At 42.4% G+C, this 14,827-nt stretch overlaps 1 protein-coding gene across 1 annotated transcript in view; it reads left to right on the top strand.

Annotated features, from left to right (window-relative positions):
• GALM (galactose mutarotase (aldose 1-epimerase)) overlaps positions 1-14,827 on the top strand; it is a 56,389-nt gene that overhangs the window by 5,635 nt on the left and 35,927 nt on the right. Inside the window, exons 2-3 of the mRNA XM_010855584.1 lie at positions 6,967-7,121; positions 11,458-11,664. Coding sequence (XP_010853886.1) covers positions 6,967-7,121; positions 11,458-11,664 — 362 coding nt within the window. The remainder of the gene's footprint in view (positions 1-6,966; positions 7,122-11,457; positions 11,665-14,827) is intronic.

Below are 14,827 nucleotides of genomic sequence, written 5' to 3'. Positions count from 1 at the left end.
AGCCATCTTCAGGGTTGAACTTTGTATATGTCATTATGGGAAGCATAATTGTCTCAATCATAATAGTGTGAATGGCAGTATATTAGTATTTTGATCAATTCTAGGTATTAAAACCCATGCTAAGAAATTGGCGACAGAGGTTGTATTTCAGAAGGAACTCTGGGTAGCTGTGGTACAGGGATAGGAAGAAGGCTGGATTTTCACTGTATAGTCTTCGAATGTCTGAGTAAGTATTATATAAACAAACTGAGGCAAATAATTTAAAGCAATAAGATGTGACCGAATCAGGGTTTATCATCACATTACTATGTCCCCAAAATGTTTTGAGCCACAGGGAAGAGCAAAGCATGGATAATTCCATGAGACATGGCCCTTTTGTAATTGCCAGGTTAGATGTGAACTCTCTGATTTCCCAGATAGATTATATAAACTATGTGGATGATGGCCATGAATGGAGGTCAGAACAGTTCACATACTCCCTAGGAAATGAGATCTTTGTTCTGTAGAATTTTAAAGAGGTAAATAATATGATCTTCTAGTTATATGCTAGAAAAATCAGTAATGCCTCCTGTGAGGTTTTTCTTCTGCCATTTTTTGTATTGAAAATGTTTTTTCTTCTTTTTTGACTTGCTGGGTCTAGGCTGTAGTGTGCAGGCTTTTCTAGTTGTGCCGTGCAGGCTCAGTTGCCCCTAGGCATACGGGACCTTAGTTCCCTGACCAGGGATCAAACCTATGTCCCCTGGATTAGAAGGCTGATTCTTTACCACTGGGCCACCAGGAAAGTCCCTTCAAAATATTTTTTAATGTTTTTTCATCTGCGTGTCCCGCTTGCAGTCATTATGACTTCTTTCAAAACCTTGGTGAGAATATTTGCATATGAGCTACAGGTATAAATAATCTACCCAGATAATCAACACGATTTCTTTCCTTTCATCTTCACCCCAGTTGCCACCAACACCCAGCTATTACTGCCATGAGAGGCATTATGAAAAGATTAGAAAAAAAATCAACTTAGTGCTTTTAGAAAACCTGAGTTTATAAGAGGTGGTGGGAGGAAAAGGGACCAGTTTAGAGCCTGCAGTTTCATATTACAGATGCACGAGAGTGTCCTTTTAGAAGCATTAAGGATCCCTAGTTTAAAATCTCTGCTTTGTCCCTTATAGCTCTGTGACCTTGGGCAAGTTATTTAACCTCTCTAGAACTATTTCCTCACCCGAAACAAATAGATAATGATTAAATGTGCTATTGGCTGTGATTTTGTCTGACTGTATTGAACAATTAATAATTTTAATTGTCTTTACTTCCTTTGCCCCCAAATATCTTCCTCACACTCCTCGAACGTCCTATTTCACTTTGTTAACACTGCACAAAATGGCATGGAGATTCATTTGGGACAACCAACAGCGACTGTAAAACATATAAAAGATTTGGGATGTTTAAAGTGCTTGTCAATTAAACTAGTGTTGATTTTCCTCAGAAGGCCAAAAGAAAGTCATTCAGGGTGTGGAGGGTTTGTCTGAGAATCCTGAGCAATTTTATTTGAGACTTTTAGGGCACTCTTGTTAAGGTTTGGGCTGTCTGAGGTTGATGTCATAGCTAGAATCCCTGGGATGTTTGAGGAATGCAGAAAACCGTACCCCGTTTATTAATGTATTCTGGCCAATCCCTTGCCCAGATAAAAGGGACAAATGTTTTCTCTACCCTTTACCCTACATCAGTTCAGTTCAGTCGTTCAGTTGTGTCCAACTCTTTGCAACCCCATGGACTGCGGCATGCCAGGCCTCCCTGTCCATCACCAACTCCTGGAATTTACTCAAACTCATGCGCATTGAATTGGTAATGGCATCAAACCATCTCATCCTCTATTGTCGCCTTCTCCTCTTGCCCTCAAACTTTCCCAGCATCAGGGTCTTTTCAAATGAGTCAGCTCTGTGCATCAGGTGGCCAAGTATTGGAGTTTCAGCTTCAACATCAGTCCTTCCAATGAACACTCAGGACTGATTTCCTTTAGGATGGACTGGTTGGATGTCCTTGCAGTCCAAGGGACTCTCAAGAGTCTTCTCTAACACCACAGTTCAAAAGCGTCAATTCATCAATGCTCAGCTTTCTTTATAGTCCAACTCTCACATCAATTCATGATTACTGGAAAAACCATAGCCTTGACTAGATGGACCTTTGTTGGGAAAGTAATGTCTCTGCCTCTTAATATGCCGTCTAGGTTGGTCATAACTTTTCTTCCAAGGAGTAAGCATCTTTTAATGTCATGGCTGCAGTCACCATCTGCAGTGATTTTGGAGCTCCCAAAAATAAAGTCTGCCACTGTTTCAACAGTTTCTTCATCTATTTGCCATGAAATGATGGGACCGAATGCCATGATCTTAATTTTCTGAATGTTGAGCTTTAAGCCAACTTTTTCACTCTCCTCTTTCACTTTCATCAACAGGCTCTTTAGTTCTTCACTTTCTGCCATAAGAGTGGTGTCATCTGCATATCTGAGATTATTGATATTTCTCCTGGCAATCTTGATTCCAGCTTGTTCTTCATCCAGCCCAGCATTTCTCATGATGTTCTCTGCATATAAGTTAAATAAGCAGGGTGACAATATACAGCCTTGACGTACTCCTTTTCCTATTTGGAACCAGTCTGTTGTTCCATGTCCAGTTCTAACTGTTGCTTCCTGACCTGTATACACGTTTCTCAAGAGGCAGGTCAGGTGGTCTGATATTCCCATCTCTTGAAGAATTTTCCACAGTTTATTGTGATCCACACAGTCAAAGGCTTTGGCATAGTCACTAAAGCAAAATAGATGTTTTTCTGGAACTCTCTTGCTTTTTCAATGATCCAGCAGATGTTGGCAATTTGATCTCTGGTTCCTCTGCCTTTTCTAAAACCAGCTTGAACATCTGGAAGTTCACGGTTCACATATTGTTGAAGCCTGGCCTGGAGAATTTTGAGCATTACTTTGCTAGCATGTGAGATGAGTGCAATTGTGCAGTAGTTTGAACATTCTTTGGCATTGCCTTTCTTTGGGATTGGAATGAAAACTGAACTTTTCCAGTCCTGTGGCCACTGCTGAGTTTTCCAAATTTGCTGGCATACTGAGTGCAGCACTTTCCCAGCATCATCTTTTGGGATTTGAAAGAGCTCAACTGGAATTCCATCACCTCCACTAACTTTTTTCATAGTGATGCTTTCTAAGGCCCACTTGATTTGACATTCCAGGATGTCTGGCTCTAGGTAAGTGATCACATCATCATAATTATCTGGGCCATGAAGATCTCTTTTGTACAGTTCTGTGTATTCTTGCAACCTCTTCTTAATATCTTCTGCTTCTGTTAGGTTCATACCATTCTGTCCTTTATTGATCCCATCTTTGCATGAAATATTCCCTTGGTATCTCTCATTTTCTTGAAGAGATCTCTAGTCTTTCCCATTCTTTTGTTTCCCCCTATTTCTTTGCACTGATCACTGAGGAAGGCTTTCTTATCTCTCCATGGTATTCTTTGGAACTTTGCTTTCAAATGCGTATATCTTTGCTTTTCTCCTTTGCTTTTGGCATCTCTTCTTTTTGCAGCTATTTGTAAGGCCTCCTCAGACAGCTATTTTGCTTTTTTGCATTTCTTTTTCTTGGGGACGATCTTGGTCCCTACTCCTGTGCAGTGTCACAAACCTCCGTCCATAGTTCATCAGGCACTCTTAACAGATCTAATTCCTTAAATCTATTTCTCACTTCCACTGTATAATCATAAGGGATTTGATTTAGGTCATACCTGAATGGTCTAGTGGTTTTCCCTACTTTCTTCAATGTAAGTCTGAATTTGGCAATAAGCAGTTCATGATCTGAACACAGTCAGCTCCGGGTCTGTTTTTGCTGATTGTATAGAGCTTCTCCATTTTGGGTGCAAAGAATATAATCAATCTGATTTCGGTGTTGGCCATCTGGTGATGTCCATGTGTAGAGTCTTCTCTTGTATTGTTTGAAGAAGGTGTTTGACCACTTCCAATTTGCCTTGATTCATGGACCTAACATTCCAGGTTCCTATGCAATATTGCTCTTTACAGCATCGGACCTTGCTTCCATCACCAGTCACATCCACAACTGGGTGTTGGTTTTGCTTTGGCTCCATGTCTTCATTCTTTCTGGAGTTATTTCTCCACTGATCTCCAGTGGCATGTTGGGCACCTACTGATCTGGGGAGTTCATCTTTCACTGTTCTATGTTTTTGCCTTTTCATACTGTTCATGGGGTTCTCAAAGCAAGAATACTGAAGTGGTTTGCCATTCCCTTCTCCAGTGAACCACATTTTGTCAGAACTCTCCACTATGACCGATCCATCTTGGGGGACCCTATGTGGCATGGCTTATAGTTTCATCGAGTTAGACAAGGCTGTGGTCCATGTCATTAGATTGGTTAGTTTTCTGTGACTGTGGTTTTCAGTCTGTCTGCCCTCTGATGGGGGAGCCTGGTGGGCTGCCGTCTATGGGGTCGCACAGAGTCGAACACGACTGAAGTGACTTAGCAGCAGCAGCCCTCTGATGGAGAAGGATAAGAGGCTTATGGAAGCTTCCTGATGGGAGAGACTGACTGAGGAAACTGGGTCTTGTTCTGATGGGCGGGGCCACGCTCAGTAAATCTTTAATCCAATTTTCCGTTGATGGGTGCAGCTGTGTTCCCTCCCTGCTGTTTTCCTGGGGCCAAACTACATAAGTTACTGACTAGATTAAACCAGCATTCTTGGCTTGACCTAGAAACTACCCTTTTTCATGGAAAATAGTATTTTCTGCATTTCAAAAACAATCTTCTTAGCCCTATTCAGACTTTGGGGGACTGTCACTTTCTGTCATTTTGATTTATTTAAAAGCTTAGTAATAAGGACTTACGTGGTGGTCCAGTGGTTAAGAATCCACCTTCCAATGCATGAGACTCCGGTTCCATACGTGGTCAGGGAGCTAAGATCCCACATGCCACGGGGCAACTAAGCCCGAGCACCTCAAGGAGAGGCTCTTGTGCCGCAACTAGAGAAAGCCTGTGTGCTCCAACAAAAAGCTGCCATGCCACAACGAAGACACAATGCAGCTGGGAAAAAAAAAAAAACAACTTAGTAACATAAGAAAATAATATAAAATCCATTTGTTCTGAAGAGTTTCTCAGAGACAGTTAGGAGCAGTCATTTCTGCTATCCTTACCATTTAATCCTTAAAAACTTTTCATCTAAACCAAGGGTTGAACAGTGCTTCTTACTGGTGGGCTTATTAATTGTTGCCAGAAAGTGGTCCCTTCTGAGAGAATTCTTGCAAGTCCATGATGCAGCTTACTGTTGAATTTATCCCTGTCTCCAATGCCAAGCATGTGGCTGGCAACGAGTAGGGGCTTGGTGTACACCAGTTGAATGAATCAAGGTAGGAGTCAAAAGGAGATGTAGCTAAATGATTTTTGAACAGAAGTCCTGCTTTTCACATTTTCGAGATCCTGGAAAGCAAATGAAATTTGTTCCACGTTATATGTCATCAGGGAAAGGGAAATTTAAACAACGTTGAGACCTATTAGAATGGCCAAAGTCCAGAACAGTGACAGCACCAGATGCTGGCAAGCACATGGAGCAACAGGAACTCTCATTCGTTGCTGGGAATACAAAATGGTATAGCTACTTTGGGAGATAGTTGGCAGTTTCTTGCAAGATTAAACATACTCTTATCATATGATCCAGCAGTCACATTCCTTGGTATTTTACTCAAGGGAGTTAAAAATATATCTCCATACAAAAACCTCCATATGAATATTTGTAGTAGTTTTATCCATAATTGCCCAAACTTGGAAGCAACCAAGATGCCCTTCAATAGGTGAATGGATAAGTAAACTGTGGTACATCCAGACAACAGAATATTATGCTGTGCTAGAAAAAATCAGTCCACAAAAATATATGGAGCAACCTTAAATGCATGTTTCTAAGTGAAAGAAACCCATTTGAAAAGCATATGCACATGTATACTCAAATATTAAAGGGAATACGCAGATCTACATAGGAGGGAATGCCCTGGCATTCCAGTGGTTAGGACTGTGAGTTTCCACTGCAGGAGGCACTCAGTTGATCCTAGGTCAAGGAACTGGTGGGGCTTCCCTTGTAGCTCAGTTGGTAAAGAATCTGCCTGCAATGCAAGAGACCCGAGTTCAGTTCCTTGGTTGGGAAAAATCCCCTGGAGAAGGAAATGGCAACCCACTCCAGTATTCTTGCCTGGAGAATCCCATGGACAGAGGAGCTTGGCAGGCTACAGTTCATGGGGTCTCAAGAGTCGGACACAACTTAGTGACTAAACCACCACCACCACCACCACCACCAGGGAGCTGGGATCCTGCAAGCCATGTTACGTGGCCAAAACAACAAGCAAAAGAAATAAACAATATAGATATACATAAGAATATAAATGGTGCACTTTCTGGTGGTCCAGTGGTTAAGAATCTGCCTGCCAGTGAAGGGGACATAGGTTGAGTTCTTCATCTGGGAAGGTTCCACATGCTGTGGGACAACTAAATCAGAGCACCACAGCTGCTGAAGCCTGCATGCCCTAGAGCCCAGCACCCATGCTCCTCAGCAAGGGAGGCCACTGCCATGAGAAGCTTGTGCACAGCAACCAGAGAGTAGCTCATGTGCAGCAACAAAGACCCAGTGCAGCCAAAAAAAACCCAATATTAACAGTCAGTGGTTCTCTCTAGTGATAAGATCAGGATGATTTAAGTTTCTTCTTTGTGCTTTAGTTTTTTAAAATGTTTGTAAAGAATATGAATTACTTTTGGAAAGGGGAAGGGTGGTGTGTAAAGAACACCAATTTTCCCTGCTTCCATGCACATGTGGTATGCCCATGTTGTTAATACTTACAGCTGCCCTTAGAAGGAAGTGGTGGGCAGCAGTGTGAGCCTCATCTTTGGCTTGAAGGTTTTAAAATCGCTGTCATCCCATATCCTTGCAGGGTACCTCCAAAAGCAGCCCTACTTTGGAGCTGTGGTTGGCAGGGTGGCCAACCGAATTGCCAAAGGAACGTTCACGTTGGATGGGAAGGAGTATAAACTAGCCATTAACAACGGGCCCAACAGCCTGCATGGAGGAGTCAAAGGGTTTGACAAGGTGAGTTGAAGTCATTGCACAGTGTCCTCACCTGGCACACCTCACTAAGTCCCTTCAAGCATGCCTTTGCAAGGCGCAGCCCTAGGCCCTAGAGTCAATGCATGGTAAGGTGATCCAGGAAAGAGGCTGCTCTCATGAAGGAGATTGCTGGCTGTGTTCCAGGACCCACCTTTCTCTAGCCCATCTGACTATAGTAGGCAGGGGAGCCCCTGAGTGAAAGGATGACAACCTTTGACTTAGGAAAGACAGGGAATGAACGCCTGTCTCACAGTTTTGGGATCAGAGAGTTGACTTTAGGCAGAACAGAAAAGTGGATTAAAGACAATATGTACCACTTCCTGCACAAAGCATTTGCATATATTACCTCCCACCCTTATTAGAACCCCATATTATCACCAGATGAGAAATCTGAGGCCCTGAAAGGCCACACAACTCCTAAGTTGGGCTGCCTGACCCAAAGCCCTCATTCCTATATATACTACAATTGCTGGTGTCTGCCACAGCCACCTGCGTACCCCCAACCCAACACCCCGCTAGTATTGGTCTATGAGCTCTTCCCCCCGACCCCGACAGGCAGGTATCGTGCTGCCCCATCCAGGCTACCCTTCCAGTGAAGGGGCTCACACCTCAAAATGACGTCAGATTCTCTCCAGTTCCCCCTTTCCACGTTAACTTCCATCCTGTAAGTGAACCCCTGGAAAACCAGGTTAGGAAAATAAACTGATCAGACAGCTTCTCCCTGAGGTGGGAATGCCTGGCTTCCTGTTCTTTCCTAGCTGTGTGGGAGTCTGCAGGTTAACCTCAGCGATTGTCTTACTAGTCTAATTTTAGAGAGGTAATTTTGGTAGTTAGCTTTCCTTTAAATTGTACCACCCAGATTATTTCCTAGAGAAAAGCCAGAGAAGACAGGAACATTTATGGCATGTTAAGAATCACAATTTCTTCTTTTCTACCTCCTAATCGCCACGTATCCTGCCGAAGGAAGTTGGTCACTCTGTTTGCCCTGTTCTATCAGCATCCTGTCTGTGGCTTAGAGCCAGACAGCCCCATTACTTCCCCTTTCCTCCATGATGAAACTCCTCATGCCAGAGATGGCTGAAGGCAGAGGATGGCTTCTGTCCTGGCAGTATTAGGGCAGAGGGTCTCTGGAATACGCCAGGTCCATGGGCAAACCCCAACCAGAGGAAGTTAGGTTCAGCTCTGTTTGGCCAGGAGTCTTCAGAGGAGCCTCAGCACCTTGTTCCAGCTTCTTCCTGCTGCCACAGAGGTGTTACTTACAGGGTACTCCGTGTAGGAACAAACACAGAAAGATAGTGAGTATTTATATCCTTCTCTGCCGTGTGTTTACTGAGCCTCTTCTGTGAACCAGGGAGCATAATAGGATGGGGATTCCTGATACTCCAGTATAGTGAGCATCATGTAGTAAGTTACAAGAATAACAGTTATAGGCAACGAGCCACATAGTATAGATGCCAGAGGTGTGCTACAGGAACTGGTATTAATGGCAGCTAGGGAGGTTGGAGTTGAACTGTTCTTCAAGAAAATATAGCATGTCATTTAATAAGTGGATATTTGAGAGAGTGGCTGTGCAACAGCCCGCAGAGGGTGGGGAAAGACTCGGAATATAATCATGAAGCCATTGAAATTTTAGGACATGAGGTTTTCATGGAGCAACATGAGCAGTATCACATGAACTTTGCTTTCAGTTGTGTTTGATCTCAACAATTACTGCATAATTGTCGGTTTGCGGGTAATTGTTTTCTTATTTATACCAACACATTTTTTTAAAGATGAAATTTGAATAACCTGACAGGATTAGAAATGGTGTAAGTAGGCCTAGAGAAACAAATTTGGAAGTTTTCAGGAAAATTTGGAAACTACTGAGTCAGGGAAATTCTCCTGTGAATAAGACTTTCCACTTTATCTGATGATATTGACTTACATGAAAATCTTTCCATCATGTCCTTTCTCTAAAGGAGAAAAACAAGGTAGCAAGTTAAGACCATTTTATTTCAAATATTTTATTTATAAAATTTCCCATTTGGGGGATTCCTTTTTCTTTCAGTTCAGTTCAGTTCAGTTCAGTCGCTCAGTAGTATCTGACATTTTGCGACCCAATGGACTGCAGCACGCCAGGCTTCCCTGTCCATCACCAACTCCCGGAGCTTGCTCAAACTCATGTCCATCGAGTCTGTGATGCCATCCAAACATCTCATCCTCTGTTGTCCCCTTCTCCTGCCTTGAATCTTTCCCAGCATTAGAGTCTTTTCCAATGTGTCAGTTCTTCACATCAGGTGCCCAAAGTATTGGAGTTTCAATTTCAGCATCAGTCCTTCCAATAAATATTCAGGACTGATTTCCTTTAGGACTGACTTTAATTGACCTTTTTCTTTAATCACACATATACCGGGTTTTATATTTCAAGTGTCTCAAAAGTTCACCATTTCCAGGAGATAATTAGGGTGTAAAATTAATTTTTTACCGAGGTCACTGAATTTGTTTCAAATACCAGCTGCTTTCACTGTAGGTGAAGGCAGAGACCTCCCTTCCTACCGGGCTCCACTTCCTGGCAAATGTAGTGTCAGTGAGAGATGCAGGCCATGTCAGGAGTCGGTAGGCAGAGCCTGGGCGCATGGGCCACTCTTATGGCCCACACAGGTTGCTGTCTTCCAAGTCTATTTGGAATGACAGTGTTTGGTCTCAACTCCGCCGTTGAAAACGAAGATTGGAATAAAACATTCACTGAAAGTAAGGCTGTGGAATAGTGTAGACTCTCAGGCTAAGTTTGAATCCTAGCTCTGTCACTCATTACATGTATGACTTTAAACAAGATTTTTTTCCCTTTAAGTAACTGCATTAAGTGTGAAAGGGTTCTACTCCATCCTATAGAATGTGGGAGGTAGAGTTAACACCTCCCACATTAAGGCCAAGTTAACACCACTGTACTCAGTTTGTTTATCTGTAAAATGTGGGTAATAATATTAGTTGTACCCATATGAAATTGCCAGTGGGGAAAAAAAAAAAGAAATTGCCAGTGCACAACTGTTTTGACCTACAAAAATGGTAATTTTAGTTGGTTCAGCCCAATCCTTTTCAAATGGTTTATGTAAAGCACCAGGTCAGTGGCTAATGAGCACCCAACAAATGAAGGTCTCATGTCAGCAAAGATTCCCTTTACTAGTGATCCCAGGGCTCCCCAAAGGGACTGGAGGTCTCTGGCTACCTCATCCTCTGATGGTGTATGATAAGGAGGCAGGCTCTAGGATTAGATCACTTGATTCAATTCCAGCGTTTTACTAGCTGTGTGGCCTGGAACAAGCAGTTTATCCTTTCTGAGCCTCTGCTCTCTCATCTTTAAATGAGGATAATGGTACCCACTTTAAGTCAGTCCTGAGACAGAAAAGATTGTGTGACGTTTCTAGCAAGTCCCTGGGCTCATAATGGGCACTTGATAAGGCATAGAAGATTATGTACACATTTCAGGTGTATAACATCGTGGTTCACAAGTTTTAAAGATTATATTCCATTTAAAGTTATTATAGGGTCTTCCCTGATGGTTCAGTAGTAAAGAATCCGCCTGCCAATGCAGGAGACCCAGGTTCAATCCCTGGTGCTGAAATATCCCACATGCTGCAGAGCTACTAAGCCCATGTGCCACAGCTACTGAGCTTGTGCTCTAGAGCCTGGGAACCACAGCTACTGAAGCCCGCATGCCTAGAGCCCATGCTCTGCGGCAAGAGAAGCCACCACAGTGAGAAGCCTACACTGTGCAACTAGAGAGTAGCCCCTACTCGCTGCAACTATAGAAAAGCCCATGCAACAATGAAGACCCAGTGCAGCCAAAAAAAAATTAACCTCTTCTCTAAATAAATAAAGTTACTATAAGTGAAAGTGAAAGTCACTCAGTCATGTCCAACTCTTTGTGACCCCATGGACTATACAGTCCATGGAATTCTCCAGGCCAGAATACTGGAGTAGGGAGCCTTCCCTTTCTCCAGGGGATCTTCCTAATTCAGGGATCAAACCCAGGTCTCCCACATTGCAGGCGGATTCTTTACCAGCTGAGCCACAAGGGAAGCTATTGGCTATATTCCCCATGCTGTATAATATATCCTTGTAGTTTATTTATTTTATACATAGATGTTTGTATGTTTAATCCTCTATCCTTACAGAAACCCCATTGGTAACACTAGTTTTTTCTATCTGTGAGTCTGCTTCTGTTTTGCTATCCTCACTAGTTTTATTTTTAAGGTTCTAAGCTGTCCTTAAATATTGCAATGTGGCATTTAGCTCGGCACTAGAGTGACTAAATAGCTTTGAAAACACTTTCTTCCAGGTCCTCTGGACCCCTCGGGTGCTGTCAAATGGTGTCGAGTTCTCACGGGTCAGTCCAGACGGTGAGGAAGGCTACCCTGGAGAGTTAAAAGTCTGGGTGACGTACACGCTGGATGGCGGCGAGCTTGTGGTCAACTATCGAGCACAGGCCAGTCAGACCACCCCAGTCAATCTGACCAATCATTCTTACTTCAACCTGGCAGGCCAGGTAAGTGAACTTGCCTCTGCTTACCTGCTGTAGTATAAAGTGTCAGTTGCCTCTTCTCTCTTGCAATGAGCTTTGTGGATTGACCTGGGGGTGGTGGGGCTGTGACTGAAGAGACTAACCCACTAGGGAATTACTCTGGAGATGGGGTCGCCCTTGGAGTGAGGAACAGCACCCAGCAAAGCATCTGACTCGTAGTAGCTGCTCAACAAATGGAAATTATAGGGAAGGGAGTACATTAAATAGCTTGGCTGCCCACATGCTCAGACAGGTAAAACTAGCTATTTCAAGAACTCCCTCTCATCTGGGACTTCCCAGGTGGTCCAGTGGCTAAGACTCTTGAACTCCCAAAGCAGGGGTCCCAGGTTCGATCCCTGGTCAGGGAATTAGATCCCACATGCCAAAACTAAGAGTTCACATGCTGCAACTAAGAGTTTGCATGCCACAACTGAAGATCCTCCAGGCTTAGCCAAATAAATAAATAAAAATATTAAAAAAAAAAAAAAATACTCCCTCTCCTCTAACTGTGACAAGGGCTTACATTTGCTTCCCCTATTCCACTCCTCCCCCTCCCCTAAAAATTACTTCTAAGTAAGGCATTTTCTATATTGGATCCTTGGAAATGTACTTAGCCCAGCCCCTTTTAGGAAATGCTGCCAGTATTGGGGTGCTCCCACTGTACAAACCACCTAAGAGTGGTGGGAAGACACTGAGAGCCCCTCTTAGGTAATTATCCTTCTAAACTACCTCATTCCCCCCTACTGGTAATATTTTAGCTTATTGAGGAAGTTATTACATGACACAGAATAAAAGACTTAGCTAAACTCTAGATTCCGTCTATGACTTTCTCTTCATCTGAGAAGCTCATCATTGTTCACTATACTTGAATCACTTTGGCATGATTTCCTACCACAAAATGATGTTCACAGCCAGCTAGTAATACCTTGCATTTTTATACTTTTTAGGAGTTTGCTGATGGTCCTGCTGATTTTTTTCTAGAATCTTTTCAAATAGCATGAGCTACTTTGTTCTTACATAATTTCCAAAGCTCTTCCTTTGAAAATAAGAAAGGTGGTTCTTCACTTGCTCATTCCTTATGTTGAAGAACCATCCTTCTTGAGATCTTAAAGACAGACCAAAAAAAAAAAAAGACAAACATGCACAAGCCATAAAAGACTCTGCAGTCATAAGCATAAAACCCCACTTTCAAAAATAAGTTCAGAAGGAAACTTCACAGAAATAACACAAAATATTAATGGTATTATGTGGGTGGCAGATCATGGTGATTTTTCACTATTTTCCACATTTTTTTAACCAAGGGGGTGGTCTAAAGGAATAGATTCAGAAATAGAGAAATTCGGTGTGAAGTATTACATCTGCCTGTGTGTTCCAATGAAGGACACAAAATGGGGGTGTAAGGTTCACTAAGGCTCTTTCTGTTTACCCGAGAGGAGGACCCTCCTGACCAGAATTTTCCTACAAGGACTTGGAGGGACAGGTATTTCTAAATTTTTTTTTTTCCAGAGGCTGGATTGTTTCCCAGATCACAGATCCCACACAGAAAAGTGGTCAGGGCGAACTCCCTTGTGTGTGCTGTCTTAGTAAGTACAGCTCAGATCCACAGCCAGTAGCTCCAGGGGTGGGGGCCACCAGCCTTTGGAGCAGACACGTAAGAGTTGCTGGGCAGTTAATCAGCCTGGGGTCAAGGGGTCTCTGAATTTTCAGAACATCTCTTGCTCCACCAGAAAAGCATTATTGTGTGTTTTAAACCCTCCCCAGGAAAAATAGCTCAAAACTTAATATTTAAAGTAATCAACTCATCATATGTATTTTCTTTTTGTTTGTCTTTTAAATTTAATTAGCAAACTTTTGTCCTACTTGGGGGGGGTCAAGCTTTGACTCATCACTTCTAAGTTTGAGTGTTGAAGGCCTAGAGACAGGAAAGCATGGTGTTTTTCAAAGAATGGAAAAGGTATGTAGGTTGTAGATTAGTTGAGGTTTTTTTTTTTTTTTCTTTTGGCTGTTCCTTTCTTATCTAATGCAAAAGTGGGTGAACTTTAAAAAAACAAAACAAAACTGAAACTTTGCCTTAAGAGCTATGAAAGCAGGCCTGGGGCAATTTGAGATGAAAAGCAATAGTTATGGTTCTGGTATGTCTGTGTAGGTATGTGATCAAGGACCCAAATTCTTCCGTCATTCCATTCTGCTTTTTCAGTGTTACGGTTTTTGTCTTCAGGCTTATCCCCTCATAATTACAAAATGGTTGCCACAGCTCCATGAGTCACCTTTTCATATAGTCACATCCAGAGATTTTAAAAAATGGACCTCCTCTTTTTTTTCCATCTCTAATGTTCCATTTTTAAGAAGAAGCAAAACTTTTTCCAGAAGCTCCTCAACAGACTTTGCTCACATTTTGTTGGCCAGAGTGTGTCCTATGCTCTGCTTAACCTAATCACCAGCGAGGGAATTAGACAGTTTGCTCTCTGGGGCCCAGGTCGGGGTCCTATCCCTGAATATATCCTCATATAGGATGAATCAACTAGTCAGTGTTCTGCCAGGGGGAAAGGAGGGTGTTTGCTAATAATGGAGTTGAGATGGCTTTTGGGTAGGAACCAACAGTGTCTATTTTGCTAGAGGTGATTAGAGCTGAATTAAGGTGGTGGTCATGGCAATGCACATAAAGGTCTTTAATGCCCCATCCAAGCCATAGTCAGCTCTCAATGATTAACATTATTAATACAAATAGTAGCAACCAAAGTTAATGAAAGCAAACACTGAACTCAGAGAAGGGCCTCAGTTCTGTTTGTGAATCAGCATTCCTTGCCAAGTTTTCATCAGCCTGGAAAAGAAAATAATCCAACAGTAATAATCCACGAGAGGAGACATTGCATTATTCCAAGTAAGAGAGCCATAAACTGAAAAGCATGCTTTCTTTACTGAAGGAATGTTACTGCTGTTTAGTGACTCAACAATTAAGAGAGTGGGTGCTTAGTCAGTGTTCCTTTCTTTCTCCTCCCAGACTTCTTCTTAACATCTTGGACTCAGTTTATTGGTTTGTGATTTTCATATGGAATCATTTTCTTCCTGCCCTAGTATTTAAAAAAAAAAAGAAATAAAGGAATAAAAAATTAAAAAAAAAATAAAAATAAAGAACAAACATGGATGA

This window comes from Bison bison, unplaced genomic scaffold (genome assembly GCF_000754665.1).
Source record: "Bison bison bison isolate TAMUID 2011002044 unplaced genomic scaffold, Bison_UMD1.0 scf7180017864366, whole genome shotgun sequence".
NCBI classification, from domain to species: Eukaryota; Metazoa; Chordata; class Mammalia; order Artiodactyla; family Bovidae; genus Bison; species Bison bison.
This window is presented reverse-complemented; position numbering and strand designations above follow the sequence as displayed.